This window comes from Myxocyprinus asiaticus, chromosome 44, assembly GCF_019703515.2.
Source record: "Myxocyprinus asiaticus isolate MX2 ecotype Aquarium Trade chromosome 44, UBuf_Myxa_2, whole genome shotgun sequence".
Lineage (NCBI taxonomy): Eukaryota > Metazoa > Chordata > Actinopteri > Cypriniformes > Catostomidae > Myxocyprinus > Myxocyprinus asiaticus.
Window position 1 is genome coordinate 25,493,928 of NC_059387.1, and position 21,323 is coordinate 25,515,250.

The following is a 21,323-nucleotide window of genomic DNA, read 5'->3' on the forward strand; positions in this document are numbered from 1 at the left end:
TCTGGTTGTAACATACATTTAAAATGGTGTCTATGCTTTCATGACTGCATACTATGTCAGTGTGTTACTGCATTTTGATAAAGCACAAAACAGAAAACGTGTGCAAAAATCGGAGCAACGTTTTGCCCAATTATACTTGAATTTTGATAACAAATGTGATGTTTCGAGCAGAATGCTCAATTATTTAGTGGTGTTCCTGTATTAAAGGGATAGTTCACCCAAAAATGAAAATTCTCTAATTTTTTTACTCACCCTCATCCCATCCCAGGTGTGTATGACCGCAGGTTAGAATCACATGACCAGCTGAATACTACTCACTTAATGTCAGTAACCATCTTGTTATTGGACATTTTCACTCTTGGATTAACTTAATCATGGCTGACTGTGAATAGTGAATTTCTACAATGGCATCTGTAACTGAAAACTATTGATTTTGAATGATGCCGCATCCACACCACTAGGTGTCACTGTAAGTCCAAGATGACACGAACAAAAAGTTACTGAGTGCACCTTTAAAGAGGAGCAAATAATATCAGAGATTGTGTGTTTTTTTTAAGCATATTCTTCTATACAAGATAATTACACACTTTCTCTTTCTTTTTCCCCTGCAGTTTTTAATTACATTTATGCATTTCTCAAACATTTCCAAATTATTCTAAAATTCTAAATTATATCAAATATTTATGTCTAAACATTAAATATTTAAACATTCTGATATATTCTAAATATTTATTCAAAATATCCCTTGCCAGAGGAATGTAGGAAGTAAATTTTGTTCAGCTTTATCACACACATGCTCTGAGGGCGGCACAGTCACTGTACACATAAGTAGAATCTCAAAGGGGAGTATAGGCTAAATAAATCATTCCATGATGAGTTGGGGAAAATCCCATGAGAAGTGCTTAAATTTGAAGAATGTCACCAGTGAAAAACAGAAGCTCTTCGAACATTCTCTGTGGATTATCTCTCTCTCTTAACAAGACTTAACACTTTATGAGATACTGGAGTTCTTTGAAAAGTCAAAGATGATCAATGTTAAAATCTGCACTTTGTGCTTCCTCATACTGGGTGCCTTCATCATCAGGACAGAATCAGGTGAGACAAGTGCATTTATACAACATTAAAATGCAAGCTTTAGAAAAGACATTTTACTATATTGTTCTACTGAAAGCACAAATGATATGTCAGCATATTGCTGTAACTTAACACATGTACTGTAAAAATTAAAAGGTACTCGATGGACCATTTGGGGTTCTTCACATGCCACACTGGCTGAACCCTCTGGAGAGCCTCCAGGCACTCTAGAAAGGAGCTTTAAATATCCTATAGTATTAATGTACTCAAGGAAATGCAAGATACATTTCAAGTACTTTGAAGCCTTTCCTTAATGTTACAGAAGGAACCGCTTACAGTCCTTAAGAGTTCTTGCAGGAACTAAGAGTACATTTCTCAGAAAACTGAAAGGGTGCCTAAAAGTTCTCCAAAGGGTTCCGTTAATGTGGTATGTGATAAACCCAAAACGGAGCCTCAAGTATCTGTTATTTTTTCAGAATGTGCTGGAATACTTGGCTGCTTGAAATTGAGCAACTGCTTTAAAAATTAATTTTTATTGTCACATAAGTATGCTATTTGCATGGACAAGTATCAAATTATGATTATGTTTTTTGCTCATTGGCACAATAATAACACTGAAGAAGATCACCACTTAATGGGCCACACCTATGGCTGAATTTAAACCAGCAACCTTTGTGTAAACAACCCAGATTCTCAACTGTTAGGCCACCGCCACTCCTAATATAGCTTAAACTTGTCATCAATATCATTAAACCCTTCCGATGCAATTACTGTTACTGTGGATCATGGCCATTAGTATCAGATACTATAGTGGAGAGTTTGTTACAGTCTATAGATCTATAGAACATCTGAATATTCCTTTCCCTCCTATTCCACAGTGAGTTGCTGCCTCAGGTACACTAAACGGCCAATTCGTTGTGGAAGTCTGAAAGGCTACGACATCCAAGGCATCACTCGCAGCTGTGACATCCCAGCTATTATGTATGTTCTATTCGCATTTTTCACATTTTGCAACCTCTTCAAACATGTTAGAAATGTACTGTAAATACATATCAAAGGCAACTTTCATTCATGAGTCTACAAAAACCTCCATTGAGAAAATGCGCAAAGTGTGCAGAGGTAAAGGGTGGCTCCTTTGAGGAACCTTAAATACAGTACAAGATATAGGAAACAGTGCTAGCTGTCACATGGGAAGTTGTCACAATGGCTATAATCTCAGTTACTATAATGTGAAAAGTGTAAATTAACAAATGTGTGTTTTCTCTAGCAGTTGTTTTGTATGTTGTTTCAAACAACTTATTTAAAATCCTAGTAAATTAGAATATATTTTGTAAATTCTATCCTCCAAACCAAAATGTTAATATGTCATATCTTTGCTATAGCTATAAAGTAAATAAGCACACACAATAAATCCACACTAGCATACATTCAGACAAGAGTCAGTTATCTACTGAAGGTAGATTTTAACCAATAGGTTGTTCTTAGGACACAAGGGTATGTCGGCAAGTTGCCATTTACCACGTGTTGGTTAATGGTCATAAAGTTTATACTGATTTACTTTTTTGTCAAAACATTGGTTTTAACAGAGATTACATGCAAAAACATGGCAATATACAGTATATATAATATAATATGTCATATAAAATGTCCGTAGTTAATGTGATGAACTCAGGAGCGGACTGACCATTGGGAGAACCGGGACTTTTCCCGGTGGGCCGGCCAAGAATCGGGGCCGAATGGGCCGCGATGAGCTGAAATGGGCCGCCGCGTTATGCAGAACGGTAACCGCTATATGCTGAAGGGGACAGCGATATGCAGAAAATAATAATACAACATTTTAGAATAATAGTAAAGTCATCAAAACTATGGAATAACATAAATGGAACTATAGGAATTATGTTGTGACTAAACAAAATCCAAAATAAATCAGAACTGTGTTATATTTTAGCATCTTCAAAGTAGTCACCCTTTGCCTAGAATTTGCAGACGTACTCTTGACATTTTCTCAACCAACTTCTTGAGGTATCACCCTGGGATGCTGTTTAAACAGTATTGAAGGAGTTCCCATCTATGTTGGGCACTTACTGGCTGCTTTTCTTTAATATTTGGTCCAAGTCATCAATTTCAAAAACTCTTTTTTTATTTTTTTATTAAATTTTAGTTTTATAATGAAATAAATTAATATGGTGGCACAATTATATTTTTGTCTACAAAACTATTTTCAAAAATTTAAGCATACGCCTTCAAATCAAAAGATTTTTAAGATCATGAGAAACATTTCAGTCAAGTGTATTCAGTCAAGTGCCCTTTGTCTAAACAAAGACTAAAGCTAAATTCCCTGCCAGTCCCCTAAAAACTGTCATCGTAACCTTTTAGACTTGTGCTTTTTCATGAATTTATTTGTTTCAGAATTATTTTACTGTTTATATTTTATGGAAAACCCTGTAATAGACAGTTTAATGATGTATGGGCTATTGTGACAACTTACCCCATAAAATGCGGCAATGAAGTGCATCTTTTTCCTGGGCCATAACAGTGAAAATGTGTGAGTGTGTGGGTGTGTGTGTGTGTGTGTGTGTGTGTGTGTTTTGGTAGCTAATACTTTAATGTATGTGCCTATTTACAAAATAAATGTACCTAGAAAAATTTTCACTGGAGTAAAAAGTGTGACAACAAGCCCTGGTCTCCCCTATAAGATTTATTTATTTTATTTTATTTTTTGTCATTACATACTTTCCATCCTTCCATTTCTGTTGTTTAATAGTTTTGATGACTTTACTATCATTTTAAAATTGACAAAAAATAATAGCAAAAAATGAGTTTGTGTGTTGGGAAATGGGACCATTTAATTTTGCCAGGCCCACCTAATAAGGCAGACACATGGATAAACAGAGCTGTTTTGTAAACATGACCTTAATGTAATAGTGCTCTCTAGTGCTAAACAGAGTTCATCGTATTTTGTCATTACAGCTTTCATACGGAGAATGGAAAATCAATCTGTGCTGATCCAGCACAACGTTGGACGCAAAACAGAGTCGCATGCCTGAAGTATGTAAAAGTAACTTATCAATCATTGACTTGAAGGAATGAAGTTTTACCACATGTTGTGCTTTTTAAAAAATATAATTGATGGAAACAAAATGTTCTGTTCCCTTAGGGTAAAAGCAGCAAATATGAAGACTGGAAGTATGTTTTAAGAAAACACAAAAATGAAGCCTGCAAATTATTTTATAACTCTTTAATATTTATCAATAAAGAACAGGCTATTGTATATCTTTATTAGGATTTTTATTTGCCCTTATTCTTGCAGAATATTTACTGTGGCAAAAAAAAAAAACATTTTTGTTTTAAAAAGGCATCTCTTGGTGTGTGTTATTTTTTAAATATTATATAATAAAATTATATAATAAATATGATTGTACTCCAAGTTTAAATAAAACTTTTTTGTATTCTCTCTTGAGGAACTATAGTCAGTGCTGCCCTCTTCTGTTCAAGCTATGACATGCAAGCTTGGATATTTCCCTCTACATAAAATTTAATAAATATTGAATACAATTATATAGATAAATTATTTTTGTCTTCTATTACATTTTGCTAATATGTATTGTTGTTGTATTTTGAAATAAAGGTCCTTCATTAACAAACTCTGCACTATGATGGACTGCTTCATGTTGTTTTCTGAATTTTGAACCATGACATTTGCAATAAAAATTAATAAAAGATTAAACTAGACGAAACCTTTAAGAGGGTGTAGACGTCATGAGTGTGAAAGCTTTGAAGAGGACAATTAAAAGTTTTTAGATCAATACACGGGGGCGTAAATTCCAGGGAGGATGAGGGGGAGGTAACCCCCCCCCCCAGTAATCAAAACAAGCAAGTACAACCCCCCCACCCCCCCACCCCCCTTGTCAATACGTAATATTGGTTTCCATGTGATCTGACACTGTTTGTACAAGCCAAGCACATCACCATGAAATGTTAAGTCGACCGTGCCCTATTTAGAGAAATTTAAACTGAAGAGAATCTATGTCACCACAGGGTAAAGCTACTTCCGCTACAGGTTTGTGGCTATTGCTTTAGTTTACATTTGCCTCTAATTATGCTTCTTACCTCTTCTGTATGATCTGTTTTCCAACTAGTCACAACATAATATAAACAGAAATTATTTTTCATCTTTTCCCAACTGATTCGGCTATTCAGGCCGCAGTCTCTTTTGAGTTTATGTACTGAAATGCAGCGCTGTGATGGTTTCTTCGCCAGCTCCCGTCTCAGCAGGACTATTCATTCAGCCATTTCCCCCCTCTCATCGTCGTATCACGGGAAATACATTTTAAAAAGCTACAGTATATATACTCCCAGCACAGATGCAAAAATACAAATACAATTCAATATGTCTAACTGAACCTTGTATGAACCTTGTCCTGTTTAAAATGTGTTTACTTTATCCCAGTGTAATAAACAATGTATTTAATATTAATTATAACAACAGTGTGTACATAACGTGGCATAAGCACTACATCCAGTACTACAGTGCAGGTTTACGGACTTTAAGATGATGATGAGCAGCCATAAGAGCCATTACAGTGAGTAAGAATATTAGCTACATTTATCAAAAATAAATAAATAAATAAATTATATATATATATATATATATAAATTACAAGAAGAACAAGAAAAAAACTTCTCATGAAGAAACAATCACAAAATGGATATTTTTCCAGAACATTTCATGGTTCCACTATTTTATTTATAAGGATGATAAAATGACAAAAAAAAAAATAATCTTATTTTGACATTTGAGCTATGTGTTATTAAAGGGCAGATGTACCTGTATATCTGAGTTGGTTTGGCTTCATGATTTGAAAAGCACAGTGTTTAATGAATATTATCCCGAATGTCGACTTGGCCATTAACTTTATCACACTCAGTTTTATGATGGTGTCAGAAGCATATCGGAGAGAGAGATGACAAAATATCGGAGAGAGAGAGATGACAGAAGTGTCCCTGTTTATGAAAGGTCTATGGTGCGAGTGATCAGATGCACTGCTTCTCATTCTGGAGCTGTACAGGGAGGGGAGCAGGCTGCTGATGATTTTCTCCACACAAAACATGCTGTTTTCACTTGTGATAATGCAGAGCCAACCCAAACAGACACAGAGTATTAGATGACAGCGAATTCACAAGTTATATTATTACAGGTGTAGTCTAGGGCTAGTAGCAGCTCGAATTTCTCACTGAATATTTGTGTGAAGGCTTTGATTTCAGCAGATCTTGCTCACATTTCAATGGCCGTTGTTGATACCGGAAGTAACTTTACCCTTTGAGGGCCACCCCCGGAAGCGAGAAACGCGGAAGTGTGAGAAAGGCCCTAAGTGTCCAACATTCCACACTCCGTTTTGACTGTTGAAAAAGTGCATCATCCGGGTGCTTAAAGTACACTACTTTTTGCTGCATTTCCAAGCTGTCTCCCAAATGACACATTATACATTTACAAAATATACTATGCACCTAACTGTGTAGGGTATGAATTTTCAAAGTGTACTATCATCCCAAATGGAACACCTAACGTTTTGTTACTACACTGAAGCATTAACCGTTAAACAGCTGATGGGAGTGATGTTTCAAGCGCACGTAATGTGTTCCCGCTAGCTTCAGCGCATTAGCGGACCTCAGTTCAACACTTGTATCTCAAACAACGCACATATTCACACAGTGTGATGTGATGGTAAACCATGAGTGCACGAAGTGTCCAACATTCCACACTCTGTTTTGATGGTTGAAAAAGTGCATCATCCGGGTACTTAAAGTACACTTCTTTTTGTTGCATTTTCAGTGTAAACATACTACTCGCACTATACATTACAAAATGGCATAGAACAGTGCAGAAGTGCAGAAGGGACGCACCATCTTAATGCTTCTAAATATGCAAATGCAGTGCCTCCAGAATGTTGATCACTTCTCACTGATTTTCACATTTGTTTTTCTAGAGAATCTGCACATCTCAGAATTTTCTCTGCATAATTTGCAGATCTCATTTGCAAAATAGTTTCACAGGCAATATTTGGGTCACACCAACTTAAAAAATAGACTCTTATCTGATTGGCCCAGCCAGAATGCTAACCTTTCCATTCCCAAGCTGTTTTGATTAAGATGGTGTTGGGTTCCTGGGTGTTGTCTTTGAATTGCTGAGTAGATTTTCACAGGTGTATCTCATGTATTAAGTATGAGTTCTTCGAGATTTTAATATTCAGTTTGGTTGTCAAAGCAAATGGGGTGAACGATCATCTAGTAAGTAAATTTAAGCTTTAAGGTTAGTGAAATTTTTCATCCCCTAACTGTACCCCTAAACCAAATCCTCACATAAACCGGTGCTTTTGCTGATTTATGAGCTATTTTTACAAGTAAGGACCAGGCTCACAAGTCCGTTGTGTAGAGTTTTCACTTTATCACTAAGGTCAAACACACAAGTGTTTGCGCGATATGAGCACTTTTAATACACAATAGAGGAAATAAGAGAAAGGGGATTTTATTCTCTAGACCTACTTCCTTCTCCCTCGTGTGCTGTATTCAGTCTCTAAAATTTCACCCAAAGAACTAGGTAAGCTCATGGCAGATTTAAATTATTCAATAACACAAAGTAGCTATATGAATGTGAGTTATTCTCTGTACAAAGACAATATGAATTAGGGTACAACTAGGGCTAAAGGCACACCTTAAGGGAAATGTCCTCTTTTTTGGTCACAAAATGTTGAGAAGGGGAGGGGGTCATCTTGTGTAGATCATGTAGATATAGGGGCAATAGTTATAGTGAAAAATGTGCCAAAATAGACAGCAAGATGCTTTTTTGAGTAACAAATTCGAGAGGTCACATGACGCCATGCGAGGAGCAAACGTGTAAATGACGAGCTCTGCGCACTTTGCTCCTTTTTTTTATTATTTTCATTTTATAATCTGGTGAGATTCGATACACCCAGCTACATATTTGCTCTTTGAGGTAAACATGGCAAAGAAGTCAAAATACTCGGGCTCTGGAGACATTAAAAGACACTTACGTGCTCAAGCTGAAACCTCTGATGGGCCTGCGGACCGGGGACTCGGTTTGGACGGAGCGGCGGGAGAGATCCAGCGTCAACTGTCCAACATGTCTGTAATGCTGACGAAGGTTGTTGCTGACTTGGAGGATCTCGCTGTAATACGTCGATTGATTACGGCGATGGAAACAAAGTTGGTTACAAGAGTGGCAGATGTTGAGAAACGGATCGATTATCTGGAGTCAAAGGAAATTATCCACTAATCCGCTAGCGACCAAGATATATGTGGAAAGCATTTTGGAAAAGTTGGAAGATCTTGAAAATAGGAGCCTGGGTAGTTCAGTGGTAAAAGACGCTGGCTACCACCCCTGGAGTTTGCTAGTTTGCTAGTTCGAATACCAGGGCGTGCTGAGTTACTCCAGCCAGGTCTCCTAAGCAAACAAATTGGCCCGGTTGCTAGGGAGGGTAGAGTCACATGGGGTAGCCTCCTCGTGGTTGCTATAATGTGGTTCCTTCTCGGTGGGGCACGTGGAGAGTTGAGCGCAGATGCCACGGTGGATGGCGTGAAGCCTCTACACGCGACTCAACAAGCCACGTGATAAGATGCGTGGGTTGATGGTCTTAGATGTGGAGGCAACTGGGATTCATCTTCCGCCACCCGGATTGAGGCAAATCACTACGCGACCACGAGGACTTAAAAAGTGCACTGGGAATTTGGCATTCCAAATTGGGTGAAAAAGGAAAAAAAAAAAAGAAAAAAGAAAGAAAGAAAATAGGAGCTGACGAAATAACGTACAGATTGTTGGAATTCCTGAGCATGAAGAAGGCACAGATATGGTGAAATTCATAGACGAGCTCTTCCCGAGTCTGTTCGACATAACAGGCCACAAGCTGGAAATCGAGCGAGCTCACAGAGTCCCGGCTTGCAGATCTGCTGAGGGGGACAGGCCCCGATCAATTCTGGCCAAATTTCTGAGATCATCCTATAAAGATCTTGTGTTACGTGAGGCAAGGAGCAAAGGAAAGGTTTCTTGGAAGAGTCACAATATTTTCTTGTTCCCGGACTTTGCGAATTCGACAAGAGAGAAACGCGATCGATTCAAAGAATGTAAGAAACTCTTACATCAATGGAAGATCACTTTTGCACTGATGTTTCCGGCCAAACTGAGAATAGATACTAAGGATGGCCGCAAAGTATTTACGTGTCCCAAGGAAGCACTGTCTTTCATAGAAACAATGGGTAAGCCATTTGGTGTTTCTCATGTAGCTCCAGAGTGGATTAACTCGCTGTACTTACTCTTGGCTGTCTGAGGAAGCGGAGTGCCATTTTTGTTTCTGTTTGTGTTGGTTCTGCCTAGCGGCTGGAGTTTGTTTTGTGGAATAACACTCCTTCAAGAAACTTTTGCATTGACGGAAGATTGCTTTTACACTGAAGTTCCCGGCCAGATTGAGAATGGATACTAAGGATGGCCCTAAAATATCTACATGCCCACACAAAAGATGACTTTCATAAAGTTGATGGACTGAGTAAGTCATGGTGTATTTTTTTTTATGCGGCCACCGAGTGAATGTAACTCGCTCAATACACTCTTGACCATCCAAGGAACCGGGACGCCTGTTTTGTTTCTTTATGTGCTGGTTCCGCCTAGCGGCTGGAGTTTGTTTTGTGGAATAACACTGCTTTGGGACAGTTGTGGATGAATCTGTTTGTTCTTTGTGCTTATACCTACTGTTGGCTGGAGCTTGTTTTATGGAGTATTTTTGCGGGACATTGGAATGATTATGTCATCTGCTGCACTCATAAACAGCCGGCTCACTGAACACTTGTTTGTCTGTCGGAGGAAACTGAATTGCTTTATATCGGCTGGAAGTTGTTTTGTGGAGGAAGACAGTTCTGTGAATGAATCTACATGTTCTTAGTGTTTATTCTGCCTATTGGCTGGAGTTGTTTTAGAGATTTTTTTCTGTTATGTAATTTTGCCTCACAAAATTTGTGCAGAAGCACCGGACTTGAGCAATCTGAGGGCAAAGTTGTCTCGGGAGGCTCTTGTAGGCGTACACGGACCTTTTGAGTTTAGAGAGATTGACGCCGGTTGGCGCTGTCGTGCGCAGGGTTAATGCACACATTTTTCTTTTTTCTGTTTGTTTAGTTCAGGGGGGAGATTGGAGTATGATTGTTGCACTAATGTTGGAATGTGGTCTGTGTCATCTTGTTTTTGACACACAATTTATTTTTTCTATTATATAAAAATGTCAAATGTTAATATGAGTGGGTTATCTTTCTCCATGTGGAATTTGAATGGGTTGGGGCACCCCATAAAATGAAGGGAGGTTATTTCTTTTCTTAAGCGTAAGAAATATGATATAGTGTTTCTTCAAGAAACACATGTTTCCTTGCAGGAACCTGAAAAATTTGGGAAGATATGGGGTGGACATGTTTTCTTTAGTGCTGGCTCAAGTAAGAGCAGGGGAGTCATTACATGGATATGTAAACATCTACAATTCAAATTTCTCAAACAGATTAAAGATAAATTAGGGAGAATCATTATTGTTTTAGCAGAAATTCAGGGGCAAAGGTTGATTTTGGCTAATATTTACACACCTAACATTGATGATCAGGGCTTTTTTATTGATCTCAAAGGGATGTTGCAAGCCGCCGGCACCCCTCATGATATAATATTGGGAGGAGACTTTAATCTTTTGATGGACTTAGTCCTTGATCATAGTGAAGCAAAAGTCTGTAAGCCCCCTAGAGCAACATTGACGCTTCACAGGATGTGTAAAAATCTTGGTCTTGCAGATATTTGTCAACATTTGAACCCATCTGGTAGGGACTATACATTTTTTTCATCAATCCATAAGATTTATTCTAGAATAGATTTTTTATTTTTTTTATTTTATCTAAGTCCCTCATTTCATCTGTTGTTGATTGCTCAATTGGAAACATCTTAGTCTCAGATAACGCCCTGGTGAGTTTAGAAGTGTTGCCACATATACAGAAAAATAAATCATATAGTTGCCACTTTAATGTATCCCTTTTGCAAAATCCTGATTTCCAACAAATGTTAAAGACTGAAATCAATGTTTATATGGAGACAAACTGGTCCTCAGTATCCTCTGTGGGCATGGCTGTGGAGGCACTTAAGGTGGTTCTTAGGGGTCGGATCATACAGTATGCCTCATTCATCAAAAAATCCAAAGCACAAGAACTCGTGGAGTTGGAAGGGAATATTAAAAGTGCCGAGGCAGAGTTGAAGCACCAAATGTCATCTGATGGCCTCAGAGAATTGACCTGATTGAAATACAGATATAATAGTATTTTGTCACGGAAAGTGGAGTTTTGGTTATTCAGGGCAAGACAGCAAGGAAGCTTTTGGCTACATATATAAAGCAGAGAGAGTCTTTTTCTATCATTCCCTCAGTGAAATCTGCTGGTGGTGAAATTTTTACCTTGGCCATTGATATTAATAATGCCTTTAAAGAGTTCTATCTTGATCTTTATAGTTCCACGTCTTTGTCTACTGATGAAGATATTAGAAACATTGTGGAACCATTAGAACTCCCTAAATTGACAACTGAGCAAAAAAATTATCTTGATACTGAGATAACCTTGGAGGAACTTGACGAGGTAATTAAGGCCTTACCTACAGGCAAGGATCCAGGGCCAGATGGTTTTGCTGCTGAATTTTTTAGATCTTATGTTACAGAACTGGTCCACTTTTGTTAGAAGTTTATACAGAATCACTAAAGAATGGAAAGCTTCCGCCAACCATGACACAAGCCCAGATCAGTCTGATTTTTAAAACGGACAAAGATCCAAGTGAGTGTAAATGTTACCGTCCAATTTCCCTGATCCAGTTAGATGTAAATATTTTGTCAAATATTCTAGCTAATCGATTAAGTAAAGTTATGACATCTGTTATACATATACACTATATTGCCAAAAGTATTCGCTCATCTGCCTTTAGACGCATATGAACTTAAGTGACATCCCATTCTTAATCCATAGGGTTTAATATGACGTTGGCCCACCCTTTGCAGCTATAACAGCTTCAACTCTTCTGGGAAGGCTTTCCACAAGGTTTAGGGGTGTGTTTATGGGAATTTTTGACCATTCTTCCAGAAGCGCATTTGTGAGGTCAGACACTGATGTTGGACGAGAAGGCCTGGCTCGCAGTCTTCGCTCTAATTCATCCCAAAGGTGCTCTATCTGGTTGAGGTCAGGACTCTGTGCAGGCCAGTCAAGTTCTTCCACACCAAACTCGCTCATCCATGTCTTTATGGACCTTGCTTTGTGCACTGGTGAGCAGTCATGTAGGAACAGGAAGAGGCCATCCCCAAACTGTTCCCACAAATTTGGGATCATGGAATTGTCCAAAATCTCTTGGTATGCTGAAGCATTCAGAGTTCCTTTCACTGGAACTAAGGGGCCAAGCCCAGCTCCTGAAAAACAACCCCACACCATAATCCCCCCTCCACCAAACTTCACAGTTGGCACAATTCAGTCAGACAAGTACCATTCTCCTGGCAACCGCCAAACCCAGACTCGTCCATCAGATTGCCAGATGGAGAAGCATGATTCATCACTCCAGAGAACGCGTCTCCACTGCTCTAGAGTCCAGTGGTGGCGTGCTTTACACCACTGCATCCGATGCTTTGCATTGCACTTGGTGATGTATGGTTTGGATGCAGCTGCTCGGCCATGGAAACCCATTCCATGAAGCTCTTTACGCACTGTTCTTGAGCTAATCTGAAGGCCACATGAACTTTGGAGGTCTGTAGCGATTGACTCTGCAGAAAGTTGCCGACCTCTGCGCACTATGCGCCTCAGCATCCGCTGACCCCGCTTTGTCATTTTACGTGGCCTACCACTTCGTGGCTGAGTTGCTGTCATTCCCAATTGCTTCCACTTTGTTATAATACCACTGACAGTTGACTGTGGAATATTTAGTAGCGAGGAAATTTCACGACTGGACTTGTTGCACAGGTGGCATCCTATCACAGTACCACGCTGGAATTCACTGAGCTCCTGAGAGCGGCCCATTTTTTCACAGATGTTTGTAGAAGCAGTCTGCATGCCTAGGTGCTTCATTTTATACACCTGTGGCCATGGAAGTGATTGGAACACCTGAATTCAATTATTTGGATGGGTGAGCAAATACTTTTGGCAATATAGTGTAGATCAGGTGGGGTTTATTCGAGGTAGTAGCTCTTCTGATAACATTAAGCGTTTCATCAATATCATGTGGTCAGTGGCGAATAATCAGACTCCAGTCGCTGCCATCTCACTTGACGTTGAAAAGGCATTTGATATGGTAGAATGGGATTATCTTTTTTGGATTTTGGAAATGTATGGGCTTGGGAGTACGTTTATTGGTTGGACAAGTTACTTTATAGACACCCTGTAGCAGCGGTACAAATGGATTAATTTCAGATTATTTCACTCTGGATAGGGACACCCGGCAGGGTTGCCCTGTTTCCCCATTATTGTTCTGTCTTGCCCTGGAGCCATTAGCAGCTGCAATAAGAAAGGAGGATGATTTTCCAGGGGTGATGGCGGGAGGTATAGTGCGTAAGCTTCTGCTTTATGCAGATGATATTTATTATTCGTCTCTGACCCTATTAGACCTATGCCTTGCCTCCACAGAATTATTCATTCTTTTTCCAAGTTCTCAGGATAAAAAGTAAATTGGTCTAAATCCGAAGCTTTGGCTCTGACAGCGTAATGTCCAGTAACGGCCTTCCAGCTGGGTGCCTTCCAGTGGCTCAAACAGGGCATTAAGTATTTGGGTATTTTGTTCCCAGCAAATTTGTCTGATTTTGTTGGAGTTAATTTTGACCCTTTAATAAAAATGTTTGAGTGATGTGGACAGGTGGGCTTCATTACATTTAGCGATGATTGGGAAGGTTAATGTTATTAAAATGAACTGTATTGCAAAAGTCAACTACCTGATACTGTCACTCCCTATAGATGTCCCCCTCTCGTATTTCAAGCAATTTGAGAGCATAGTGAAGTCCTTTATTGGTAAGCACCCCAGATTACATTTTAGTAAACTGCATAGGCCGATTGACAAAGGTGGGCTAGGCCTACCCAAGATTTTGTTTTATTATTATGTGTTCGGTCTCAGACATTTGGCTTATTGGTCGCTTCCACCTGAAAGAGCCCCTCCCTGGTTCTGTATTGAACAGGAAGTTATTGCCCCTATTTTGCCATTGCAAAGCCTTTTTATCAATCTAACCAGAGAAGTTAGATCACACCCCGTTATTTCACATTTGCCCTCGGTATGGACAAAAGTGTCCAGAGTGTTTAAATCAGATATTTATCTAAATGTTGCCTCGAGCTTATGGCTAAACCCAAAACTATGCATTAATAAGTCTCCTTTCTGTTGGTCAGAGTGGATTGTGAGGGGGGTTAATACATTCGGTGACCTATATGAGAGTAGTGGGTTGAGATCCTTTGATAATTTGGTTCAACATTTTGGGATCCCCAGATCTCAGTTTTTTAGGTATGTACAGCTGCGCCACTTGCTCTGTACTATTTCTGGAAATAGCGTACACCCTCCTAAAGCAGCAGATACTCTAGGAGAGGTGATTACTGCTTTTGGAAAAGGTCATGAGGCATCAGTGTAATTACTCCTTGTTAATTCAGAGTCTGGGGGACAGAGCCTCAGCCACTCTCAAGAGATTATAGGAGGAAGACTTAAACTTGGAATTGGAGGAGGGAGAATGGGCTAGGATTCTAAAAAACATAACTGCATCTAGAGACGCAAGGGTGCGCCTTATACAATTCAAGATTTTACATTGGTTCTATTGGACCCCTTCTAAATTATATGGGCTTGGCCTTAAATACACACCCACCTGTGTTGAGATAAAGAAGCTTTGATTAAATGTTCAAAGTCTGGTGTGCGATGTGTTAGCACCTATCGGCGATGGGGCGGTCATCAACATTGAAAGTAGACACATTAAGAGTTGGGTCTTAACCAGTGTCATGATTGCCAGGTAGATCATTTTAAGGTGCTGGAGTCTGGCTGGAGCACCCTCTTTTCAGGAGTGGTGCTCGGAGATGGGAAAGTTGGCGGCCTTTGAGGAAGGGGCATTTAGAAGATTGGGGAGTATGTTCGTGGAGAAATGGGGCGGGTATATGTCATTTATGGATATGTGATTATTATTATATTTTTATATTTGTTTATTTATCTTTTTTTTTCTCTCTTCAAAAATTTAAGACTTAGGCTCAGAAAGGGACTGAGACAATTTTTTTTTTTCACCGTAATTTTTTTTCCATCTTGCGGTTCAGGGCTTCCGTACCTAAGCACTTCCCCTCGGGGGAATCTCTGCTGACATTTTGGAAGTCCGTTCCACTACGTTAAGTGAGCAAAGGAAGTTTCTGTTGATAGACATTCAACCCCTTGATTTTGACCGAAGGAGCGAGCCTACTCTGATGTAATCTTCAGGCAGCTCCATTTCCCACAATGCAACTCGATTGTGACGTGACAGCAGATTGCACTTCAAAACCCCCACCCCCACACAACTCTAATGTATGATGGAAGTGAAGATAGGTCAATTAAGCAGTTTAGAAAAGTTATATTGAGATTTAACAGCACAATACTTGTAGCTATCTTAAACTGTTTATCACACAGTTATAGCCTATGTGTTCATTGTTATGTTAACATTTTCGTTGGTGTAAATCTTGATTAATTCTATCTAACAATTCATTCTAATGCACTGTTTTTTTAAACATATGAGATTCATATATAAGCCTCTGAAATCAATCTCCGGTTTTATAAAATAAAGAAATCATACAGGATGCGCTTTCTGCCATCTTGGTCTCCGTGAAATTCTGTCTGGAGCGTGTCACGAAATGAACTGAAACTCAGCGTATACTTGCCTCACAGACATGAGAAATATGTCTATAGAAAGCTTGAATGGTCTATTTTTAATTAACCAATTTAAATTGAAAACAAATATTCTCTGATTGTGTAATGAAACCAACAAGAGGTACAGTCTTTCCCATTTGAGCTCATTTTCGTTTTTGGAAGAAGACACCCTGTGAATTTACCTCAGAAGAAGAGCGTGATCCGATACGGCCTTTCTAACACAAAAAGTGTCTCACAAAATTTAATTTTGTGAGCGAAACCTGGAGTCTAAAAAATCTATTATGTGTTTCATGGCCTTATTACAGTGACTTAAAAATTACTAACCATGCATAATATTGATTTTCTCAAAAATGCAAACATGTACATCTCATGTTTGGAGGCTCTTATGTTACAACACTGCTGAGAAAGTGATGCAGTTTATTTATTCATTTTGTTAATTATTCATGCTGTCAACAGTTTTTGGGCAAAATTTTGTATTGTTATCTCAAAAGCAAGGTATGGCATTTGTAACCAAGGTAGCCTTTTGATAAAAAAGTCAAAAAAAAAATTGAGGGTTTTACTAAACCTAAGAACTACTCACATTTGTAAATGCCACAATAAACCACAAATATAATTACATAGAATAAGTAACAAGTAATAAGATCCAGCACTGTTTCAGTTGTGCACATGGTAAATCAAGACCTGTCAATCTAAGCGATCAGTCCAATCCAAGCTGTAAAACAGTGGCCGATTGGTCTCTACACATCGTCCCTTCCCACCATACCCACCTACATACCTGAGATCAGAGATGAACTTATTATTAGTTTAAGAGGTTAATCAAGTTTGCTGTTTGTTAACTATAAATGAACACATTAGCTGTTATGTTGTATTTAATTAATTTAATGATGAAAAGGTTAGCTTTATTAATTAAATATGCAATAAGTTGATAATTGTCATTTTCTTCAATCATCTAATTATTAGAACACCTAAAATATGTTGCTTGTAAGTGTTTGCTTCAGCCAGTGAAGGCATGGTACAAGTGTATGTGTGCACATGATCAGGATGGTACCACCTCAGCCTCATTTTTAGCCAGGAAAAACCCTGATATGTGTCACAAAGTTTACAGAAAGCAGTTGATGAAGTGGAGACATGGGTAAATAAGTGGAGTTATATTATCAGTGGTTAAAACTCAAGTTGTGTGTTTCACAAAAAGGAAAGCTGTACCAAAGGTTAAACAGAAATTATATAAACAGGTACTGTAACAAGTTTCATTAGTAAAATACCTTGGTGTATGGATGGAACCTAGATTGACATTTGGAGCACACGCTAAAAAGCTGATTGAGAAGTGTAAAACAGGAATAAATATTCTACAATGTTTATCAGGAGTTGAATGGAGCTTGTAGATCGTCACTGAAAAGAATATACTGTACATTAATCAGATCAAGTTTGGATTACGGGAGTATAGTTTATGGATTTGTATCTGCATTCATAATTAAAAAGATAGAAGCAGTGCAGGCTCAAGCCCTAAGAATATGCTGTGGTGCTTTTAAAACATCTTCAGCTCCAGGATTGCAGGTAGAAGTCGGGGAAGCTCCTTTATAGCTTCGTAGGTATAAACTGAGAATGACTTATTGGGCTACTGTGAAAGGTCATAAAGAAAGTCATCGAGTAAAGAGCGTGCTGGAGGAGTGTTGGGAACATGGAAATAATAACATTAAAAGTTTTGGATGGACTGCTAATAGGGAAGCACAGACAGTTGGTATTGCAGAATGTGCAGTCAGCCCTACTGTGGTTTTATTTAACATTCCCCCATGGATATATCCTATGCCTATTATTGACCTACAATTGCAAGACAAAATCAAGAAGGATGTCCTGAAGGAGGTTATTGTCCAGCAGTATTTAGATCAGGTGTATTCACCAAGGCTACATATATACACTGATGGATCCAAAGATCCACTCTCTGGTCACACAGCTGCTGCAGTATATATTCCAAAATCCCAAAACAGTACTAACAAAAGAATAATTGATCATACACTGGTGGCCAAAAGTTTGGAATAAGGTACAGATTTAGCTGTTTCAGAAGGAAATTGGTACTTTAATTATACAAAGTGGCATTCAACTGATCACAAAGTATAGTCAGGACATTACTGATGTAAAAAACAGCACCATCACTATTTGAAAAAGGTCATTTTTTTGATCAAATCTAGACAGGCCCATTTCCAGCAGCCATCACTCCAACACCTCATTCTTGCGTAATCATGCTAAATTGCTAATTTGGTACTAGAAAATCACTTGCCATTATATCAAACACAGCTGAAAGCTATTTGGTTCATTAATGAAGCTTAACATTGTCTTTGTTTTTGAGTTGCCACAATATGAAATAGACTGGCATGTCTTTAGGTCAATATTAGATCAAAAATGGCAAAAAAAAAGAAAAGAAAAAAGAAACAGCTTTCTTTAGAAACTTGTCAGTCAGTCATTGTTTTGAGAAATGAAGGCTATACAGTGCTTGAAACTGCCAAACAACTGAAGATTTCATACAAAGGTGTACACTACAGTCTTCAAAGACAAAAGACAACTGGTTCTAACAAGGACAGAAAGAGATGTGGAAGGCCAGATGTACAACTAAACAAGAGGATAAGTACATCAGAGTCTCTAGTTTGAGAAATAGATGCCTCACATATCCTCAGCTAACAACTTCACTGAATTCTACCTGCTCAACACCAGTTTCATGTACAACAGTAAAGAGAAGACTCAGAGGTGCAGGACTTATGGAAAGAATTGCAAAGAAAGAGACACTTTTGAAACAGAAAAACAAAAGGAAAAGCTTAGAGTGGGCAAAGAAACACAGACATTGGACAACAGATAATTTGAGTGTTATGGATCTTAACCTCATTGAGCTTTTGTGGGATCAGCTAGACTGTAAGGTGCGTAAGAGGTGCCCGACAAGACAGCCACATCTATGGCAAGCGCTACAGGAAGCGTGGAGTGAAATGTCACCTGAGTATCTGGACAAACTGACAGCCAGAATGGCAAGTATCTGCTAAGATGTCAATCCTACAAGTGGAGGATTTTTTGATGAGAACTCTTTGAAGTAGTTCAAGAAGTTCTGAAAAAATAAATAAATAATAATAAAACAAAAATCTTCAAATTGTAATAGTAATTTTTAGGAACTCTGCTTAAAGGATCTGCAGAACAAATGGAAAAATATAGTGCAATATTAAGATACTGTATCTTAAAATAACAGGGTTAGTCAGGAGAATTGAATTACCTTCCCATTGATGCTTCAAACTCCAGTCTAGTCGGTGGCGGTAATGCACCGGAAGATGGCTTGCCAAACCTCATATGAAGAAGAAGATGAAAGGTTCTGACCCTGTTCCAAATGGCGCACTTCATGTGGACTTGCGGTCTCGTGGCCTTCAGTTGCGCGTTCTTATGAAGTCCACGAGTCCGTAGTGTGTCCCATATGTTTTTAGCGCTTGCGAGGGTTCTCGCGAGCGCCCCCCTTGCGCCGTCGATGCGGTCTTCGTCGAAGCCCGCACTGCTCCAGGCTCACGGCAGTCCGCTACCCAACAGTCCTTGCGACAGACCAATCAGAAGGACTCCAGTTTCCTAGAGGGAAAAACATGGAGCGATGTTCAATTGCGGATTAAAAATGTATTTTAATAATCGCTTTTTCCTGATTGTCAACGGCGGATCACTTGCTTATCATGGATATATTAGAATCACTTTTAAGTCTGATGTGTAGAACTTGTTCAAAACTTTGTTTTATTTAATTTTCCAGAGATATGGAATTATTCCAATTTATTGTTATTGTTGTTTCAAAGAGAATTATAGAATTATTGTGAGTCTCTAAAATAAAAATACAGGAAAGAATAATTTAATGCACATGGCTGTAGCTTATAAGATTTCTTATATTTATTGATATAATAACATTCGGTCTAACAGTGCTATTTAAACCTGCAGAAGTGTGACTGTGTGTATTTTATAACTATTTTTGCGAATATATGGTGGTATGTTCTTTCTATACATTTTACTGTGTTCTAAGCTGTAACCATCCATGTGTCTGAATAATGTTTATTTGTTCTCTAAAGATATAAAACAATGGGATTTTGTTGCTGTAGTCATATGTGCACTTTGTTTTTCAGAGGTTCTTTATTATCTAATGCTTTGTCAGTTTGTTGCTTGAAATTATTTAATAAAAACAAATATTCAATAGTTAGTTTAAAGTGTGTTTCTTTACCCTATATATCAATGCCATGACTTTAATAATTTGTAAAACTGCATGTAAATAAAAATGTAATGTAAAAAATGCGTCATCTGTTTGAAAGCTTGAAGTCTGTCCCAAATGCACACTTTTACCAATCATGCCTCCTCATGGACTTGCTGACTAATGCCCTATCTGTCTGCACTGTCTTACGTCATCAAAGTCTGCACTCAGAGGAAGACGACAAGAGCGGAGGGTGCCATTTATGGCTGGCCTGTCAGCAGAACTGGAAGTGACGTATATATGCATGCGTGTTGAGTGTCCCCGGTGTCATGAGCGAGCGCATGGTGCAGGTCACAGAGCTCTCCAACATTGCTTTATAACTGCCGACAATTAAACACACACAAGAGGAAATAATAATTTAAAGGAATAGTTCTCGCGTTTAAAAAGTAAGTAATTTGCTCTTTAATGCGCTATAGGTTTTGTCTTCTATAAAATTGCAGGCTGGCCTGTTAAGTGAAAGCTGAATGCGAATGTCAACCACTGTCCATTAACTTGTGTTAAGCACTGGTAAACAACAATTGCTTTAAAAAATAAAGTGTTTTATGTATTTTTAAATAAGAGATCAGGTCATGAAATTGTTAAGCATGCTCATTTTTAATGTGGTTAAAACTAGACATTTCCTCAATCACATTGATTGACATTAATTTAATATAATTCTGTAATCATGGGTAATAACAATCATATTAAGGCCTACCTAAACTGAGTATTATCTGACATGAATAGTATTTGTGATTAAGGTTTTATTCGTCTGAATTTTCCTTGGCACAGAATAAATTTCAGATGAATCGTGTGTTCCTGTTTCATGCAGACATGTGTACGTGAACAGGAAGTGTGGAAGGTATTTGACCTTCAGGTGTTCTTTTAAAAGCACCGACACACTTGCATAATAAACTTGTAATACTTGTATTTTCCATTTTAACAATCCGTCTATTGTTCCATGAGTTATAGAGATCTGTCATTTTTAGAAGATGCACGTGGTGTAATATGTGACTTCCCTATTACATAGATTTATATATATGGAAACATTTTCTTTTTGCAGTCAAGTACAACAGCGATGGTCAAAAAACATTTGCAGGCATCGCTCGACACGAGTGC

The 21,323-nt window shown here is 38.4% G+C and overlaps 2 protein-coding genes and 1 long non-coding RNA gene across 8 annotated transcripts in view; 2 read left to right on the top strand and 1 right to left on the bottom strand.

Moving 5' to 3' along the window:
- The window catches only part of LOC127434510 (uncharacterized), a 48,656-nt gene extending 28,299 nt beyond the window's left edge, over nucleotides 1-20,357 (bottom strand). The window contains exons 1-3 of one of the 3 annotated variants that reach the window (XR_007896058.1): nucleotides 20,321-20,357; nucleotides 19,230-19,570; nucleotides 18,959-19,067 (exon numbers count right to left, since the gene is read on the bottom strand). This is a non-coding gene — a long non-coding RNA (uncharacterized LOC127434510). Of the gene's footprint in view, nucleotides 1-18,849; nucleotides 19,068-19,229; nucleotides 20,293-20,320 lie in introns of those variants that run through there. The other 2 variants (XR_007896056.1, XR_007896057.1) reach the window with 2 other exon arrangements.
- On the top strand, nucleotides 892-4,729 carry LOC127434506 (C-C motif chemokine 20-like). Its single transcript, XM_051687337.1, has 4 exons — nucleotides 892-1,095; nucleotides 1,953-2,055; nucleotides 4,045-4,122; nucleotides 4,232-4,729. Exons 1-4 carry the CDS (start codon nucleotides 1,026-1,028, stop codon nucleotides 4,269-4,271), a joined length of 291 nt encoding a protein of 96 aa, XP_051543297.1. The 5' UTR covers nucleotides 892-1,025; the 3' UTR covers nucleotides 4,272-4,729.
- A 117-nt stretch (nucleotides 20,358-20,474) lies between the features above and the next one.
- Nucleotides 20,475-21,323, top strand: part of LOC127434491 (transferrin receptor protein 1-like) — a 49,902-nt gene continuing 49,053 nt past the window's right edge. For 3 of the 4 annotated variants that reach the window (XR_007896055.1, XR_007896054.1, XM_051687316.1), the window contains exon 1: nucleotides 20,475-20,614. The gene's annotated coding sequence lies outside the window, so the exon portion shown is untranslated. The remainder of the gene's footprint in view (nucleotides 20,615-21,323) is intronic. The other variant, XM_051687317.1, reaches the window with a different exon arrangement.